General features: G+C 42.5%; 1 protein-coding gene across 2 annotated transcripts; it reads left to right on the top strand.

Moving 5' to 3' along the window:
* The first annotated feature begins 851 nt into the window (after positions 1 to 851).
* Positions 852 to 18864, top strand: HIRIP3 (HIRA interacting protein 3). 2 transcript variants are annotated; one of them, XM_039330360.1, is made up of 7 exons: positions 853 to 1051; positions 2471 to 2591; positions 2694 to 2850; positions 6164 to 7746; positions 10501 to 10669; positions 14836 to 14934; positions 18123 to 18864. In XM_039330360.1, exons 1-7 carry the CDS (start codon positions 972 to 974, stop codon positions 18266 to 18268), a joined length of 2355 nt encoding a protein of 784 aa, XP_039186294.1. In that variant the 5' UTR covers positions 853 to 971; the 3' UTR covers positions 18269 to 18864. The 2 variants fall into 2 exon arrangements, with proteins under 2 accessions (XP_039186295.1, XP_039186294.1); XM_039330361.1 differs by lacking the exon at positions 2694 to 2850 and having other exon boundaries at positions 852 to 1051; positions 2471 to 2634.
* Positions 18865 to 19999: the final 1135 nt, after the last annotated feature.

Raw genomic sequence — 19999 nt, 5'->3', positions numbered from 1 at the left:
GGTATGATGTTGCTGAGTACTGGTAACCAATGCATAAAAGTGGGATGTAACATGCCAGAGATAATATGCATTGTCTGGAAGAGTTGGACATCAACCATTTGGAGATGCCATTTTTTTGAAGTACTCATCCAGCTTCTGAAAATCTTGAGAGAGGATTCTTCTGCATCACTGAAGTTGGTTTTTTTTTTGACTGTAAGATTGATATCATCGGCATAAATAAATTTTGGAGAAACAGTTTCAGGCAGGTCATGGATGTATAAGTTAAAAAGAGCAGGGGATAGCATTGATTCTTGTGGGAGTTCATTATTCAACTTATCTGCATCTATTGTATTCTGTAAAAACTTGAAATAACCTGTTATTTAACATGATAGCATGTTGTCAATCAAGGTAATGGTGTTACAAGGTATAACTGATTTGTTTGAGAAATCCTCTCCAGACACTATCATAGGCCGCTGAGAGGTCAACAAAAAACAGACATTTTTCATTTTTCTTTGGAATCCATTCTCCAGATAGGAAATTAATGAAGCACTTGATTGCTACAATGACGTTTGGGGTAAAATCCAGCTCATTCTACTTGGATTACAGATTCTACTGTGGTTTATCAAGTAATAAACCACGGAAATAAATGAAAGTTCAGCCAATCACCTTTCTTTTCTTTAAGTTCAATTTTTATTTGCAGAAACGATTGCACAAGGGGGCGAGCTTCAGAAAGACCCACCAAGCAGGAGGACTCTGCAGCGTTTCTCAGAGGAAAAAACTACATTTCCCAAGAAGTCTGCAGGGCAGGCCCTCCATCGTCATTGGCTCATAGATTTCCCATGAGGCCGTGGGGTAAAGAGCTCGGTCATGCGCATTTCGTTTGTTGCCTTTGCCGGCTACGCCTCTTTACGCACGGTTGGAACTACAATTGCTATGAGACGTTGCAGAGGGAAGGGCTACGTTGGCTCGCAGGTGCCATTTGGCGGGAAAGGATGTCAGGAGGAGCTACTGGGCAGCCGCAAAAAATGCGTGATTTTGTCTCCAGGGTTTTCCAGGGAAGCCCTGATCTCAGGTGCGGCTCAGACTCCGGGTGGTCCTTGGGGCAAAGGGAGGGAGGGAACTGAAGCGTGCTTAGCCGAGATTGATGGCTCCTTTGCAGAATGCAATACCTTCAGAATCGTTTGCCCCGGCAGGCTAGCCCGCAATCCCATCCTTGCCGGCTGAGAATTATGGGTGGTGTAGCGTCCCGTATGGCTGGAGGATACCGAGTGGTAGAAGCAGATGTAGCGGTTGGAGCTCAGGACGATTTCTCAGGTCTTGACTCCATCATCATAGTTGGTCTAGTACAGGGGTTCTCAACCTGTGGGTCGGGACCCCATTTGGGATCGAACAACCATTTCACGGGGGTCGCCAAACAACGCAGTCCTCCATTTTTCCCCCTTTTCTTTAGCTGTGCTACTCCCTTTTATTCTATTGGCTTTTGAAAGCCAATAGAAGAGACTCTCTTGAATAGAGTCTGATTCTATTGGCTTTCAAAAGCCAATAGGAATTGTCCAGGCTGTCTCTGCCCTACTGAGCCTGCCAAAAGTCCCATTTTGCAAACGGTGCTGCACCAGTTGAGTAGTCCTCGACTTACAACCGGTTGAATAGTCCTCGACTTACGACCGGTTGGGGGTCGCGGCATTAAAAAGGTTGAGAACCACTGGTCTAGTAATTAAGGCACCAGGCTAGAAGCAGAAGATTCTGAGTTCAAATCCTGCCTTAGGCACGAAAGCCAGTGGGTGACTTTGAGCTGGTCACTTTTTCCTCTCCCCAACCCACTTGACAGAGTTGTTGGAAAAATGGGAGGAGGAACTTGTGTTGGATATATTTGCCACCTTGAGCTATTTGTAAAAATAATAAAAGGATACAGATTAAATAAAAACAAACCTTTTGGCAACAAGTGCTGAAGATGAGTATCACCTTAAGCACGATGAAAAATTAAAAACCCACCAGCATGTTGGTAGAAAAAAGATTTAGATTGGAAGATGTTCTCAGCATAATCTGGGGGGAAATTGTGATCCCTAGATGACAACATTGGTTCCAGAATTGTACAATCCTCAGTCAGCACGTGTTTCCTGGGTAATTTACAAAGGGAGAATCAAAGAATTGCATCTCTGAAGAGTAAGCTTAAATAGAAGAGCAAATATGGGAGATTATAGTTTAAAAAATCCTGGACTTTAGAGGACAAATTTGGGTGGGGCCCATATTGTGGTCTATAGATAAGTATTTGGGTGGATATGCCTACAGATAGAAATTTGGGTGAGACCCAGCTTGTGACCTATAGATATTCAGAACTCCATCTCTCCCTATTCAATATTATGGGCAGCAGGAAAAGTCAATTTCTGGAGGATTACAGATTCCCCATCCTTGTTCTTAATACATACCATATAAACAAATATTGTGTGGTTGCTTAGCAGATGCTGTCTAATGTTATCATGGTCTGTTGCAGCATCCTCACTCATGCCATCATTCGGAAGAAGTATCTTGACCATGTTGGGCTGGAAAATCTATCTAAACAGGAGAAGGAGCAGCTAAAACAACTGGTGGAGGAAGAACTGGTCCAGATGAAGGTGCTAATTTTAGGAGAGGAGAAAACATACGTGTTATACTTTGGTAAAGAATGAAATGGATCCATATATGTTTATAACTTTTTTTAATGTTATGCATCACAGGTTGATCAACCCCCAAGCAATGTAGATTTAAGGACTGAAGCCCAGAATTCCTTCAAATCTGGAGACCGCAAGAGACCCCTTCATACCTCTCATAGCTTAGAGGAAGAAATTAAAAATGAACAGGAGCATAAAAGGCAAAAGATTGAAAAGAAGTTAGGTAATTGTATTTTTATGTGTTGGTGCTTAGCATGTACTATCCAGTATACCAATATTTTCTGAACTGGTAGAAGCTAAATATAAATGGGGCTTTAAATTTATTTTCAAATTTTGGTAAATGTTCGTGAAAAATGGCTTTCCTATCTTTTTCTGCAGCTGTGAAGAAATCTACCGTGGTATATAGTATAATGAAAAGATACAGAAAGGATTACAGGCTGCAGGGACTTCCCCATGAGGAAGGATCACCACAGTTTTGAGGCTTTGACCTCTTACACTGAAGGGAAATGAAGAGAAACACCAGAGATATATGGTATCATGCATGGTGTGGAACATGTAGATATTTTTTTCTCTCTTTCACTTAGAGCTCAGGTTATCCACTAAAATTCAATCAAGGGGAATCTAGGACTAATACAAGAACTTGATTGAATAGTTAATTTGCTACTATCAGAGATAGTAATGACTGCCAATTCAGATGATTTTAATAGAGAAATAGATTCATAGAGAACCAGACTATTAACTGTGGGGACTCTATGATACTTACTACATTACCACCAGTATGCAAAATTCTGGCTGCTGGTAAGTGGCAATAGACCAGGGCCATCCCATTCCAGCCGTACATATTTTTGTAAAGACTTATTGACTACTGTGTAGTGCTAGATTGGATTATTTATTATTGTTTACTCATTGCATTTATAGTCTGCTTGAGCTCTTAACAGCCCAGCTGCCATAAATAGAGACCTTCTCTAATTTTATCCCCACAATAAAACCCCTGTGGGTTGGACTGGGAGAGGATTTGGGTCTGCCCATTATAAAGGCATAATCGGAATCTGCAGTATACTGGCTTTCTGAGTATTCAAAAATAATAGGTCATTTTTGCAATGAAATTACTGCTTTCTGAAGAGCATAGTTCAGGGTGAAAGAATGGTATGCTTTAATTTCTTTATGCTATTTACACTGGGATTTCCACATCCATCAACAAACAATCTGAAATTTCTTATCAAGTTTCCTATAGACAATAGCATGGCATTAATGTTCTATGCTTAACTAGAATAACCCTCAATTTACTTTTAAAATCCATTATAAATGGAAGAAAAACAAAACTGTTTTAGTAAAGCAGCAGTTGGTTTTTCATACTTTCCCTGAAAATTGTCCTCCCTAGTGAGAGTTGATCTCTTTTGAGGATCTCTCCATAATAGTACTTTGATGACAGATCGTGATAAGTACACTTTTCTGTGAGAAAGGGCTGATTTATCATTTCTTGGGATTTTTATCAAAAGCATATGTTCTTTAGAAGGCATGCTTAAAAGGACCAGGATATGAAAAAAAAACTTTTGTGGATTTGTAGTACATACAATAATTCACCGGGAACTTTAAAACATAATGGCTGCATACACATATACATGTTAAATTTGCTTAGTAATAACGGTAGTAATATTTAGTCTGCATTTATGACTAAGTGCAGTACATATAAATCAGGATAATAATATCTGTAAGACTTTTTGTACTACAAAGTAATAAACAATTTAAACAATTCCCACAACTTTAGTGTAAACCTACCATGAATAATAGGAGGCAAGATTTTTTCTGGCTTCATAAAGATCCTGTGGGAAAAAAGTGCTGTAAAACTTTTTTTGTTTTGTTTTTTAGGTAGAGTATTTCTGCCTAATCCAAAGAGATGCAGGTGAACTAAAGTTTGTCCTGTAACGCTGATCTTCTAAATCAGGCATGTCAAACTTGCGATGTCATGTGACTTTTCTCCCATTGCCGGCAATGGGGTGGGTGCGGTTTCAGCGTGACGCATCCAGCCCATGGGCTGACAGTTTGACATGCCTGTTCTGAATCATTGCTGTGAGACTGTGATATAAAACCATCTTCATTTGCATTTTGAATCGATATAGTACCATCCATTTGCTGTTTATCATCTTTCTCCATCTGCTACAAATGAGCCTCTATTCAGGCTTCCATTCAGCAAATGTCAGGCTGCGTTGAATCCAGAGATGGGCCACCAATTATGTTGGACCAACAATCCTGAAAGCTTTGGATTTTGATTATGCTTTCTGGAATTTAAAGAAATCTGGAGGGGACAGGTATCCTACCCCTGCTGGCTGAGCATTGCATTCTGGGAGTTCAATATATCCCAAATCCCTTGATTGGGAAGGGCTGGTGACTGAATGTTGGAGTGGTTGCTGGGGCCAGATCAAATCCGTTGCTTTCTTCCGCCCTTCTCTTAAATTATTGTCTTTGCTTTTCTGTTATCCCTGTTGCTATTCTTGTATTGATTCCATCGTACTCTTTTTTTTTTAACCTCCTGCTTTTCCATTTCCTCTTTGTTCTTAGAAGTATTTTGTACGTGCTTTGCAATTTTAAAAGTGAAACAGAAATGGTTTGGAAAAAATTAAAGGGAAAAACAGAGAGCCTAATGAAGCTAGGCTATAGTGGTTATAGGTAGGTAAATAAGTGACCAATCATAATGATAAGAAAGCAGCATTGTATAGGCTATATATTTAATTTGGAGCTGGGCTTCTGAAATTGAAGATCTTTGCCTGCCTGCCTACCTACCAACAATTGGATTATTTGCCACAAATAACCCAACAAATTCATAAGGATATGCAACTTTTTTTCAGCCTTGGCTGGAATTCCAAGGAGTGAACCTCAGAAGTGGGCAAACCTAGAATAAAAGGGGGGGGTATTTTTATTATATTATTTATTGGTATCCTGCCTTTATTATTTTTACAGCAAACATATTAATACACCTTCCTCCTCCTAGTCTCCCCACAATAACAGGTGAATTGGGCTGAGAGAGAGTGACTGGCCCAGAGTCACCCAGCTTTTATGGTTAAGGTGGGACTAGAACTCTCAGTCTTCTGGTGATTGGCCCAAAGTCACCCAACCTGCTTTCATGGCTAACTCAGGATTTGAACTCATGGTCTCTGCTTTCTAGTCTACTGCCTTAACCATTAGACCAGGGTGGGGAACTATGGCCCTTTTATGACTTGTGGACGTCAACTCCCAGAATTTCTGAGCCCTGGAAGTTGAAGTCCACAAATCATAAAGAGGCGATAGTTCCCCACCTCTGCACTAGACCAAACTAGCGCTCAAAATTGAGACAATGGGGGGGGGATTTATTCCCCATGTTCTCAATATTCCTTTCTGTCGCATTAAAATGGCAACTTTGGGGGTTCTCCAGATGTGGCATCCAAGGCTTTGAGGTCTTTTGGAGATTCAGGACTTCTCGTTGGGCTCTCCTACTTTAGAGTAACAGTTGTCCTTCCCCAACCTGATTCTGTTTGTCACTTTTTCGTTTTGTCTCTCAGAAATCAGTTCTGATAAAAAGGATTCTGAGATTGATTCCAAGAAGAGGCTGTGGCACAGGAGTCCAAAACTTCTCAGGAACTTCTCGGATTCTTCTGGCCAAGGAGACTCCGGAGCTGAAGATCACAGTGCTCAGTCTGAAAGTGATGAGGAAATTACAAGGAGCAAAAGAAGGCCATCCCTTCAGGAGGCAAGAGGGGAGAGAGGACGAGGCAGCAAATCAGCCAAGGACCAGGGGAACAGGGGCTCGCAAAAAAGGGTGGTGAGTGACTCTGAGGAGGTCCCCGACACGGGACAGAGCGACTTTGAAGAAGAGGTCAAAATATCCAGGAAGGTCACAAAAGAGAACAGCTTGAAGCAAAGAGACTTCAAGAAAAAGGTGGACAAGGAGTCTAAAGCTACTGACCCCAAAGACAAAGCAAAAAATAGGACGGTGAATAAACAAAGAGAGGAAAAGAACCAATCAGAGGGAGAAACTGATCTATCTGAGGTAGAAGAGATCTCAGGAAAAAAAAGAGAATGGAATGAAAGAGAGAGTGAAGAGAAGAAATCATTTAGTACTAACAGAGCCCAGGGGAGGATAGGGGTGGGAACCCAGAGGGGTTTGAAGGGGAATGAGAGTGAGGATGCCTCAGGAAGTGATTCTGATAAAAGTGATTTACAGAAGAAGATGGCAGACAGCCAATGCAGAAGGAAGAGTAGAGTTCTAGAGGATTCCGGGAGCAGTTCTGAGGATTCTGCAGAACAAAGTCCAGTGAGGAAGGTAGGAACAAAGAGGGCCAGGGGAGAAAGAGGGAGCCAGCATCACTCCAAACCCGAGAGGCAGCCTAACGAGAGAGAGGGGAGGAAGAAGATGCAGAGGGAAGACTCGAGCGGGAAGAAACCGGAGGAAGAGAAGAAGATGACGCAAAGGATTCAGGAGTCTGAAAGTGAGTCAGAGGAGCATAAGAGCTCAGAAGAGGAGAAGAAGCGGGTACAGGATCCCACTAGCAGTGAAGGAGAATCACAAAGCAAGACGAATCAAGACCAGCCTAGGAAGGCAGCTCTAATAAGTCACTCGTCAGAAAGTGAGTCAGATGAAAGCAAGGATGGGGGTCTGAGGGGGATACTGAAAAAGGAGAGCAAGCACGTCTCTGGGTGTGACTCAAGTCAAGGGGAGGAGAAGTTGAAGAAGAGAGGAGCTCAACGCGAAACGAATCAAGACCAGCTTAGGAAGGCAACTCTAATAAGTCACTCGTCAGAAAGTGAGCCAGATGAAAGCAAGGATGGGGGTCCGAGGGGGATACTGAAAAAGGAGAGCAAGCACGTCTCTGGGAGTGACTCAAGTCAAGGGGAGGAGAAGTTGAAGAAGAAAGGAGCGCCAAAGTCACAGAAAAAGAGCATCAGTAAAAAAATCTCCATGCTTGGTTCTGAGGATTCAATAAGTGAGTTTGGGGGAAAGAAAAAAACCCAAAGCCAGCAGCAGAGAAGAACGAAAAAGCTCAAAAGAAGAAGTGGTGCCAAGGAGAAAGAGGAGGAAGAATCCAGCAAGGAAGAGGGCTCCGGCTCAGAAGAGGATGAGCCCACTTCTCACCATCCTGGAAAGGTTAGGGATATCTGCCCAGGGGCTTCAGCAATGTGTGTTTTCTTTCAGGTAGTCCCTGACTTACAGCTGTTCATCTAGTAACCATTTGAAATTACAGCGGCACAGAAAAAAAGTGACTTACGACCAGTCCTCACACTTACAACTGTCTCAGCATCCGCACAGTCATGTGAACAAAATTGGAATACTTGGCAACTAGCATGTATTTACAATTTTTGCAACATCCTAGGGTCATCTGATTGCCGTTTGCATATGTTTTGGTAATGTGACTGTGGGGATGCTGCAATGATCATAAAGTATGAAAAATGGTTATAAGCCATTAACTTCGGTCACTAAATGAACAGCTGTAAGTAGAGGACTATCTGTATAGATAATCCTTGACTTAAAACAATTGGATCCAGAATTTCCATTGCTAAACAAGGCACTTGTTAACAGCATGGGTGGCTGGGGAATTCTGGGAGTTGAAGTCCACAAGTCTTAAAGTGGCCAAGTTTGAGGACCCCTGAGCAAGGTCAGTGGGGGGAAGTTGCCTTCACTTAACAACCGTGTAGTTCACGTAACAATTGAAGCAAAAAGGACGTAAAATAGAGCACAATTTAGTTAACAAATGCCTTGTTTAGCAATGGAAATTCTGGATCCAATTGTTTTAAGTCAAGGATTATCTATACAGATAGTCCTCTACTTACAGCTGTTCATTTAGTGACCGAAGTTAATGGCTTATAACCATTTTTCATACTTATGATCATTGCAGAATCCCCACGGTCACATTACCAAAACACAGATGCTTGGCAACCGGCTCATACTTAGAGCCATTACTGTGTCCCAAGATCACGTGATCTCCTTTTGTCACCTGACAAGCAAAGCCAGTGAGGAAACCAGATCCATTTAACAACTAACTTAGCAACTGCAGGGGTTCACTTAACAACTGTGGTAAGCAAAGGTAAAATGGAGAAAACTCACTTTAACAAATGTCTCAGCCACAGAAATGTTAGGGTCAGTTGTGTTCATAAATTGACGGCTAGCTTTACCGCAAGGTGGCACAACTTCGTACTGTGTAGCAATTCCACACATTTCAGACAACACAATCCACACTGCTGAGTCAAATTGGCTTGGCTGCTGAGTACATGAGGGACTCTTATTTGATTTCTCATCAGTGTCCCATTCTTTGCTCCAGATTGTTCTGGAACACAGCTCAGAGTACCAGAAGGCTGGGCAATCTAAAGGCCTTGTTAGCTGGGCCATTTCTCTTCAAGTCATTCACCCACATTCTGACAGCCGCTTAGCCAAATTACGCAAACTGGTCCTTATTCCTGGGGGGGGGGGAGAGAATTCCCATACCAAACTTGGCACAGCCCTTCTCAACCTGAGCCCTGTCAAATGTATCAGATCTCCAGTTCCAGAATGCTAAGGAAGTTTGCTAAATGGCTGCTTTCTGGTAGAGAATTCTGGTCACAGCACATCTACAGGCTTCCCCACTGATTTTGTCTGTCAGAAGATCGTAAAAGGTGATCACATGACCCCAGGACACTGCAATTGTCATAAATACATGCCAGTTGCCAAGCACCCGAATTATGTATATATTTATTGTTGTTAGTTGCGAAGTCGTGTCCTACCCATCACGACCCCATGGACAACGTTCCTCCAGGCCTTCCTTACCTCTACCATCTTCTAGAGTCCATTTAAGCTCACGCCTACTGCTTCAGAGACTCCATCCAGCCACCTCATTCTCATCCCCTTCTTCTATTGCCCTCCATCTTTCCCAGCATTAGGCTCTTCTCCAGTGAGTCCTTCCTTCTCATTAGGTGGCCAAAGTACTTGAGTTTCAACTTCAGGATCTGGCCTTCTAAAGAGCAGTCAGGGTTGATCTCCTCTAGGACTGACCGGTTTGATCGCCTTGCAGTCCAAGGGACTCGCAGGAGTCTTCTCCGGCACCATAGTTCAAAGGCCTTAATTCTTTTTTTATTCTTTTTTTAACAGAATTCAATAATAATTATTCAACAAAAATGTGTTGTCTGAGTATCTTATTCACTAATACAAATTAAATTCCTAATCCCTAAATCTTTTCTCTAACCATTGATAAAATAGGTCCCAGGTTTAAAAATATTCTGTTTCTTCTTTTTCTTTCAACTTTAAAGTAAGTCTGTCCATTTCCGCACAGTCTAATATTTTTTTAATTATTTCTTCTGATGGTATTTCTTCATTCTTCCAATATTGTGCAAATATAATTCTTTCCGCTGTTATCAAGTGTAGAATCAAATATGTACGTTGCTTATCACGTTTTTCTGGCATTATGCCTAGTAAAAAAAAATGCTGGTTTATAGTCTATGTGTTTCTTTAAGATTTTTTCTAACGAAGTGTGGATTATTGTCCAATAGCAAGTTAAGCACCCGAATTTTGATCACATGACAATGTGCACTGGTCATAAGTGTGAAAGATGATTATAAGTCACTTTTTTCAGGACCTTTGTAACTTCAGTCCCAATATGAATCATTGTGAGTCAAGTACTACCTGTACAGCAGTATTTTGCAACGTTGGCAATTTTAAAATGGGTGGACCCGCTCCTAGAATTCCCCAACTAGTATGGCTGGCTGGGGAATTCTGGGAGTTGAAATCCATCCATCTTAAAGCTGCCAAGATTGCGAAACACTTCAGTACTGATTTAAAAAATAAAGGTTGCCTTTCTCTGATCTGTTCATGATTGTTCATGGAAAGCTTAGTGTGAGCTGTATTGTTAACCCATCTCCTCATCTGTTGTAGGATAAGCATTCTGGAAAGAACGAAGAACATCCCTCCATCCAGCGTCTAAAACGTTACATCCGGGAATGTGGTGCATGGCGGAATTACAAAAAGCTCCTGGCAGGTTGTCGCTCTCGCAAAGCTCAGATAGAGGTTCTCAAAGAAGAGCTGGAAGGTCTCGGCATAAAAGGTCAGTGGCAGGGGATGCAAGGCGTAGCCAGGCACCATGTTAGAAAGTGGGAGACGATGAGTTCTAGTCCCACCTTAGGCATGAAGGCCAACTGGATGACTTTGGACCAATCACCAGGACACAGTGGGTTCTAGTCCCACCTTAGGGATAAAAGCCGCTTGAGTGGCTTTGGCCAATCACCAGAAAATGGTGAGTACTAATCCTATCTTAGGCATGAAAGCCAGATGGGTGACTTTGGGCCAATCACTAGAAGACAATGGGTTCCAATGCCGCCTTAGGCATGAAAGTTGGCTGGGTGACTTTGGGCCAATCACGAGAAGACAATGGGTTCTAGTCCCGCCTTAGGCATGAAAGCCAGCTGGGTGACTTTGGGCCAATCACCAGGAGACAATGGGTTCTAGTCCCACCTTAAGCATGAAAGCCAGCTGGGTGACTTTGAGCCAGTCACTGACTCTCAGCCAACTAGCCTCCCAGGGTTGTGGTGGGGGGAAATACAATAGGAGGATGAAGGAGTATTAGGTATGATTGCTGCCTTGAATTATTTATAAAAATAATAAAGGTGGGATAAAATAAATAATGTAATTCACCAGATATTATTAGATTGAGCTATGTGACTCTCTTTCTGGGGAGCTGTGTAAGAAAACATACTAAAATCACATATGGCTAAGCCATTGTTTCTTTTAATGTTGGCTTGTGGAACAGGTTACAGCTCACTGAGTTGCCATGGCACACTAAGCCATAAATGCATAGATGGAAACCCTCCTGGCTGGCTAACAAAATAGACTGAGCTGTTAGCAAAGAAATTATATTTCTGCTAAGGTAATTTGGATCTGAATCCAAATGTAATTTTTTCAAATTACGTGTTAAAGCACCCCGACTGATTTTCAGTACAGGTAGTCCTCAACAATCAATCATTTAGCAAGTATTCGAAGTTACAACGGGACTGAAAATGTGGTTCTCACACTTAACAACTGATGCAGCATCCCCACAATTACATGATCAAACTTCACCTGCTTACCAAGTGGTATGTATTTATGACAGTTGTAGCACTCTGGGACCATGTAATTGCCATTTGCGCCTTCCCAGCCAGCCTCCAACAAGCAAAGTAAGGTAGCTGGATTCACTTAATGGCCATATGATTCACTTAACAACATGGCAAGAAAGATAATTAAATTGGGTGTAATTCATTTAACTGTCTTGCTTAGCACCTGGTCTCACTTGTCCTAAATTGAGGACTACCACGACTTATTTTCAGGATCAATAAATTAACTGCTAATATTAGGGACAGTTTTATGGAAAACATCCTATACAGGTAGGATCACAATTGAGCCCAAAAATTTCTGTTGTTAAGTGAGTTTTGCCCCATTTTACGATTTTTCTTGCCAGAGTTGTTAAGTGAATCACTGCAGTTGATGAGTAACCCGGTTAAGCGAATTTGGCTTTCCGGATTGACTCTGCTTGTCAGAAGGTCACAAAAGGGGATCATGTGACTTCAGGACACAGCAGCAGTCATAACTATGAGTCAGTTGCCACACACTTGGATTTTGATCACATGATCAAAGGAATGCTACTAAGGTCCTAACTGAAAAACGGTCATAAGTCACATTTTTCAGTGCCGAAATGAACTGTTGTAAGTCGAGGACTACCTGAACTGCAGATAGCCATGTCTGTATTCGTAGTTTGCTGATTTCACCAGGTATTTCCTGAGCTGCTCTCCACAGTTTTAAAACACGGATGCTTAGTTCTTAAACATTTCAGGTGCAGTGGCTGGCCAGTCTGTTAGACAGCTTTTCCCCTGGACTGCAAGGCGATCAAACCGGTCAGTCCTAGAGGAGATCAACCCCGACTGCTCTTTAGAAGGCCAGATCCTGAAATTACTCAAGTACTTTGGCCACCTAATGAGAAGGAAGGACTCACTGGAGAAGAGCCTAATGCTGGGAAAAATGGAGGGCAAGAGAAGAAGGGGACGACAGAGAATGAGGTGGCTGGATGGAGTTTCTGAAGCAGTAGGTGTGAGCTTAAAGGGACTCCAGAAGATGGTGAAGGGCAGGAAGGCCTGGGTGAGACACGCGATGAGTCGGACAAGACTTTGCAACTACCAACAACAGTAAAGGAATGCTGGGGATTGAACATGGGAGCCTATGGAAGCAGACCTTGTGTTCTACCTCTTCTCCATCAGGGAGCCGGTATCTAATCTCTATAGGGCAAGGTGTAGAGAATCAGGGATTTATAGATAGTCCTCGACTTATAACAATAGCAATAGCACAAGACTAATATACTGCTTCACAGTGCTTTACAGCCCTCTCTAAGCAGTTTTAGAGAGCCAGCCTATTGCCCCCAACAATCTGGGTCCTCACCTTACTGACCTCGGAAGGATGTAAGGTTGAGTCAACCTTGAGCCAGTCAGAATCGAACTGCCGACAACCGGGAGACAGCAGAAGTAGCCTGCAGTTACTGCATTCTAACCACTGGGCCACATGACTTATAACCAAAATTCAGCCTGAAATTGCAATCATAAGTCATGCTGGCTATTGTGGTCATCGTTTAACAACATAGTGACTGTGCCCTATTTTATTATCTTTTTTATAGCGGTTGTTAAGCAAAACTGCAATCATTAAGTGAACCTATTATCCACAATTGGGGGGGGGTGTTTTTGCTGTAAATCATGGCTGCATGACCATGAGATGCTGCAAACCACCATAAACATGGGTTGCTGAACACCCAAAATACAATCATGTGACTGGGGGAAAGTTGTTGGAATGTTGAATCCGGGTTGTATCTCTTTGGGGGTCTGTCATAACTTCAAACACTCACTAAGAAGCCAGTCATAAGTCAAGGACCACCCAGATTTGGAGGCTTGCAAGATTGATGTCAGCCCATCATGGTGGACCTGATCAGGAAACAGACTCTGCAGAAAGACTAGAATTGTACTTTATTGAGGTAGGCTAAGCTAGCAGAATCTAGCAAGCCCAGTTGTGCTTTACCTCTCTACCCCTTGTATCTTGGTGCTTGCCCAAGGAACTTGCTTAAGCTTCTTCCAGGTAGTCCTCGAGTTATGACCACAATTGAGCCCAAATTTATGTTGCTAAGTAAACATTTGTTAAGTGTGTTTTGCCCCATTTTACGACTTTTCTTGCCACAGTTGTTAAGTTAATCATTGCAAGTTAGTAACGTGGTTGTTAAATTAATCTGGCTTGCCCCATTGACTTTGCTTGCCAGAAAGTCATAAAAACTGATTACGAGACCCCATGACACTGTAATTGTCATAAATATGAACCAGTTGCCAAGCATCTGAATTTTTATCATATGACCAAGGTTGTAAGTGTGAAAAACGGTCATAAGTCACTTTTTTCAGTGCCATTGTAAGTTTGAAGGGTCACTAAATGAACAATATGTATCTTGTTTCCCAGGGCTTGAGGACTGTTTCAGGCCTCTTTGCTTATATTTATTTTGTTTATTTGTATTCTGCCTTTATTAATTTTACAAATAACGGAAGGCGGTAAAAATATCCAGCACACCATCCTCTTCCTATTTTCCCCATAACAACAGTCCTGTGGGGTGGGTTGGACTGAGAGACAGTGACTGGCCTAAGGTCACCCAACTTGCTTTCATGGCTAAGGCGGGCCTTGAACTCACAGTCTCCCGCTTTCTAGCCCAGTGCCTTAACCACTAGACCAAACTGGCTCTATAATTTGTGTGTATATGTGTGTCTGCATGCATGCCTTTGAGTCAGTGTTGACTCCTGGTGACTGCCTGCAGTTTTCTTGGAAAATTTTCCGAAGTGGTTTGCCATTGCCTCCTTCCTAGAGCTGAGAGAGAATGACTGGCGCAAGGTAGCCCAGCTGGCTCTGTGCCTAAGGTGGGACTAGAACTCACAGTCTGCCAGTTTTTAACCTTACATCTGCTATGCAAGCTAGAGTTTCCCCATTTATCAAGAGAGGGGACGTTTGTGACTGGGCCATTTTGTAACCTTCTTTTCTTACTGCTCTGTGTCAGTGAACAACTATTGCACTTTTGCCTACTTAATAGTCTTTAAAACTCTTGGACTTCTGTTAGTAGCTCTCTTGTTTCTTTGGGCTTTCAATTTTGGGTCCCAGAATGGCAGCCATTTCAGAATATTGCATATCCATGTTTATTGACTCTTATTTTCTGTTTTCTTTCCTCAGGAACTCCATCTCTAGCCAAGTGCAAAGCAATAAAGCAGAAGCGGGAAGAAGCAGCCGAAGTGGCTTCTCTTGATATCAATAATATTATTGCTACAGAAGGTAAGGTGGCTGTGGAGGGGAGGAGCTAGCTAATATAAAAATCCAGGTGCTTCATTAGGATGCTGGAAACTTTTGGGAACAAACTTTGGGAAGACCCCTCCCACAAAATGGCAGCCCGGAGAAATGGTGACCAGTACAATTCCATTCACAATCCAAATACATTGATTGGGTTCTGTTTTTATACAGAGATCAAGGCGCTTGTTTTGTTCTTTTTTTAAAAAAAAATTTCTTAACTCCAAAGGTGCAAATCATCCCATTTTTGCATAATTATGCTAATGTTATTGAGACTCTGTTTCTAAAAGGTCCCCTTTTATTAAACCTTTCTCAGAGGAATGACTCTAGAAAGAGTGCAGAGAAGAGCAACAAAGATGATTGGGGGCTGGAGGCTAAAACTTACAAGGAACGGTTGCTGGAATTGGGTATGTCTAGTTTAATGAAGAGAAGGATGAGGGGGGACATGATAGCAGTGTTCCAATGTCTCAGGGGCTGCCACAAAGAAGAGGGAGTCAAGGTATTCTCCAAAGCCCCTGAAGGCAGGACAAGAAGCAACGGATGGAAACTAATCAAAGAGAGAAGCAACATAGAACTAAGGAGAAATTTCCTAACAGTTAGAACAATTAACCCGTGGAATGAATTGCTTCAGAAGTTGTGAAACTGGAGAGGAAATCAAAAGAGATGAGAAGTTTAAGGGTGTTTTTTTTAGAGGGAACTATGTACAGGTAGTCTTCAATTTATGGCCACAATTGGGGATTGGAGTTTCCATTGCTAAGCAAGCTGATCGTTGGTGAGTTGCACCTAATTTTACAACCTTTTTTGCCTCAGATGTTGAGCGAATCATTGCAATTGTTAAGTGAATCACATCACTAAGCGAACCAGGCTTCTGCCCATTGATTTTGTTTGTCAGAAGCCAACCGGGAAGGTCACAAATGGTGATCATGTGACCCTGAGATGCTGCAATTGTGGGGATGCTACAGTTTTCGTAAGTGCGAGGACCAGTCGTAAGTCAATTCTTTCAGTGCCACTATAACTTTGAACATTCACTAAATGAATAGTTTTAAGTCTAAGGACTATCTACTGTATGCGGTGGAAAAAGAGGGTCAAAACGGAAGAGGACTGGAGGGTATAAGTGAAATAAGGTAAAGCACTAAGGTAAGCAATGGGGAAGAATTTGGTGCCACTTCATTGGCTGACTAAAGGCTGACTGGACTGACCATTGAGTTTTTCTTTAACACTAATAATAAGCAGCATCTCCCACTATCAATAGTCCTTGACTTACAACCATTCGTTTAGTGACCGGTTGAAGTCCCAATGACACTAAAAAAAGTGACTTATGACTATTTTTCCCACTTACGACCGTTGCGCCACCCCTGTGGTTACATGATCAAAATTCAGACCTTGGCAACTGGCATGTTTTTTTGATGATTGCTGCATCCCAGGGTCATGTTAGAGCAGTTAGAGTGCAGTACTGCAGGCCACTTTAGCTGACTGTGTTCAGCAGGTCAGCGGTTCAAATCTCACCGGATCAAGGTTGACTCAGCCTTCCATCCTTCCGGGGTAGGTAAAATGAGGACCCAGATTGTTGGGGGCAATGTAAATATATATATATATATATACATTGCTTACTGGTGTACACCGCTTAGAGAGTGCTTGCACTTAAAGCGGTATATAAGTCTCATAAATAAATAAATAAATGTGATCACCCTTTTGTGACTTAGACAAAGCAAAGTCCATGGGGAGGCCAGATTCACTTAACAACTGTTACTAACTTGACAACTACAGTGATTCATTTAAATCACTGTGACAAGAAAGGTCGTAAAATGGGGCAAAACTCACTTGTCTTGCTTATTAACAGAAATTTTGGGCTCTGTTGTGGTCAAAATTTGAGGACTACATGTCAGAAAGCAGCAGACAAGCTTAAAGGGAGACAGCCTGTAGCTTTCTTCTCCTGGGGCCTTGTTAGTGCCCCTCAGGATCCAGGCCACCGCCTCATTCTGCTGCCTGGGAGGAGGGCTGATTCTGCCTGAGTGGACTTTGGATTGAGGCCCTTCACATTGGGAGAGCGTGAGAGACTGTAGCCCAGATGCCCAGGAGGGAGCGAGTGCAAAAGACAGAACAAAAGATGGGGGGGGGTATATAGCTGGGGGGAGGAGGAAGAGGGGGAAGACAACTGCTCCCTAATAGTTCCCAGAGTATGGATAGTCCTGGACTTAGAGCCACAATTGTACCCAAAATTTCCGTTATTCAGGCATTAAGTGAGTTGTGCCTGACTTTACAATCTTTTTTCCCATGGTGGTAAAGTGAATCATCGTAGTTAAGTGAATTGTGTGATCTTTAAGCGGATATTTTGCTTTTTGGAAGCTGGCTGGGAATGGTGGTCACATGACCCTGGGATAGGGCAACTGTCACAAATACACGCCGGTTGCCACGTCCCCGAATTTTGATTACGTGACCCGTGGGGATGCTGAAACGGCTCTAAGCCTGAAAACTGGTCCTAAGTCACTTTCTTCAGTGCCATAGTAACTTTAAACTAGTGGTTCTCAACTTGTGGGTCAGGATCCCATTTGGGGTCAAATGACCATTTCACGGGGGTCGCCAAACCACGCTGTCCGCCATTTTTTTCCCTTTTCCCTAGCTGTCCTACTCCCTCTTATTGGTGGCCACACCCACTTGGGGGTCACCACAACATGGGGAACTGTATTATGGGGTCACGGCATTAGAAAGGTTGAGAATCACTGCTTTAAACAGTCACTAAATAAATGGTGTAAATTGATGATTACCTGTATATGCTTCATGGGGCTAATACCCTTTTTTAGCTTGGCAAGATTCCTCTCTAGAGGTGAGGAACAATAAAGGAAACTGCTTAGAAGGACCTCAATCTCTCTTTCAAAGCCTGGCTGAGAGTGAGTGAGTCTAATCCAGAGACACTCCCCAGACTCCATGCAACGGAGCAGGGGTCCTCAACCCCCAGGCCGTGAACGAGCACCAGGCTGTGGCATGCTAGAAACCTGCAAAACAAACATAGGATGGGATGCAGGCAGCACACAAAACCACACACACACATACAGATCCTCAGAAAAACCTCTCTCCACTGAAGTAGCCCCTGGTGCCCAAAAGGTTGGGGACCACTGCAATAGAGGTGCCGGCCTAGCGCATCTGAAAAACATTCCCTTTCTCTTCTCTCCATGCAGGCCGTCCAAAGCGTCGTAACGTCTGGAGCCTTTACAATAAGCCCCAAGACTCACCCAGTTCTCCGGAGGAGCCAACCGTTCGCCGTCACACCACAGACTGGTCCCAGCTTCGAGGAGTAATCAGTTCAGACGGGGAAAGCAGTTGATTCTGTGGTGGAAGAGAGGCTGGCATACATTGATTACACTGATCTTTTGGAAAAAGGGGTTTAACTCACCAAACAGCCATGAGGGAACCTCTTTTATGCTTAATCTTTTTCCCCTTCTGCTCAGAATGCAAAGAAAAATTCCTGATACATTATTATTATTGCACTTTCCCTGGGCAAAGGAAGAACAGAAGTATTTCAGTTGAAAGCAAATTTTCTGAGGATGGACACAGAAAGAAATTCGTTTTTTTCTTTAATATCCCCAAGTTTTGTCACTGTTAGCATTCCCTCATTTTTGAACTATCTACATTGTGATCTCTTCCCTCAAACGTAGACATTCCTCAGCAGGAATATATAAAGCTATGGTATGAATTGGGACTTGTTTTATTTTCATTCCATGTAAAAATAGAGTATTATTTCCCTATATAAATTTATGAGGCATTCCTCCTGTTTTGGGGTGGGGAGTTTTCTGAAGATTAAATCTTGTTCTACGCTAGATTTTGCGTGCTTATTATTTGATCCATGAGTCAGTATCTCTACATTTCATTATGAAAACAAAAATATTATATTTGTGAAATAAAATATGTTTTATACTTTAACTGAAAAGAATTGATATTTTCACCAACACCCTTCTGCCTATGCTAACTTCAAGGTTTTTTTTTACTGAAGTGTCACAGAAAAGCAACAAAAATGATTAGGGGACTAGAGGCTAAACAAACAATGAATGGTTAAGGGAAATAAGTATATCTTATCTAACAAAGAGAAGGACTAGGTGTGACATGATGGTTGTCTTTCAGTTCTTGAAATTCAACCTGGAACTAAGGAGAAATTTCGTGTCAGTGAGAACAATTAATCAACTTACCTTCGGAAGTTGTGGATGCTCCATCAGTGGAGGTTTTCAAAAAGAAATTGGACCTCCATTTGTTTGGAATGGTCTAGCACAGGGATAGGCAACCTTGGCTCTTTTATGACTCGTGGACTTCAACTCCCAGAATTCCTGGGCCAGCATGGCTCAGCATGGAAACCTCTCCCTTTCCCCTCAGCATGGCTGGCTCAGGAATTCTGGGAGTTGAAGTCCATGAGCCAAAAGAGCCAAGGTTGCCTAGCCCTGGTATAGGATCTCCTGCTCAAGCAGAGGGTTGGGCTAGAAAATCTTTAATGTCCCTTCCAACTCTTGTTAGTCTATATTCTGTTTGCTGATTTATTCAGCATCATTTCCTGTGTAACAAGCAAATCTATCTCTCTGGAAGGGCTACTTTGCTATAGTTTATTTTAAATAGACTCCGTTGCTAAGTTTAATGAAACAGTAGCACCATTTTCTTATTGCATGATTCCACAGTAGTCGATTTCCGTATTATGTAGTTGCATTATAGCATCAATAAACATGATCAGAGGGAATTGGGTGGGGATCTCCTAGCTATGGGTCTTATGGGGTTAGCATACTGGCTGGGGAATTCTGGGAGTTGAAGTCCACATGTCTTAATGGTCCCAACTTTGAAAAAGGTGGTGTAAGGGGAGTGGCTCCCGCTTTGTTAGGTATTTCCATGCATGTTACATCTCTACAGGGGTCTGGCTGGGATTACTTAGATCTTGCTAATTCAGGTTCTATTTTACAGTCTCAATATTTAGAGAGAGGAATGTGGCAATTCTTGCCAGTCTCAATTAGGCCTGAAAGATAGCATGTACAGTAGTCCTTGGCTTATGACCACAGTCAGGACCAGAATTTCCATTGTT

The sequence above is a fragment of the Crotalus tigris genome, unplaced genomic scaffold, assembly GCF_016545835.1.
Source record: "Crotalus tigris isolate CLP2741 ecotype Arizona unplaced genomic scaffold, ASM1654583v1 scf7180000024427.8105951120:4207309, whole genome shotgun sequence".
NCBI classification, from domain to species: domain Eukaryota; kingdom Metazoa; phylum Chordata; class Lepidosauria; order Squamata; family Viperidae; genus Crotalus; species Crotalus tigris.
This window is presented reverse-complemented; position numbering and strand designations above follow the sequence as displayed.

Excerpts from the sequence above, each read along its gene's own strand:
- HIRIP3 (XM_039330360.1), top strand. The coding sequence starts at position 972 with ATGTCAGGAGGAGCTACTGGGCAGCCGCAAAAAATGCGTGATTTTGTC. Across the intron at positions 1,052-2,470 it reads CAGGGAAGCCCTGATCTCAG|CATCCTCACTCATGCCATCA; the intron begins GTGCGGCTCAGA and ends GGTCTGTTGCAG. Across the intron at positions 7,747-10,500 it reads CTTCTCACCATCCTGGAAAG|GATAAGCATTCTGGAAAGAA; the intron begins GTTAGGGATATC and ends CATCTGTTGTAG.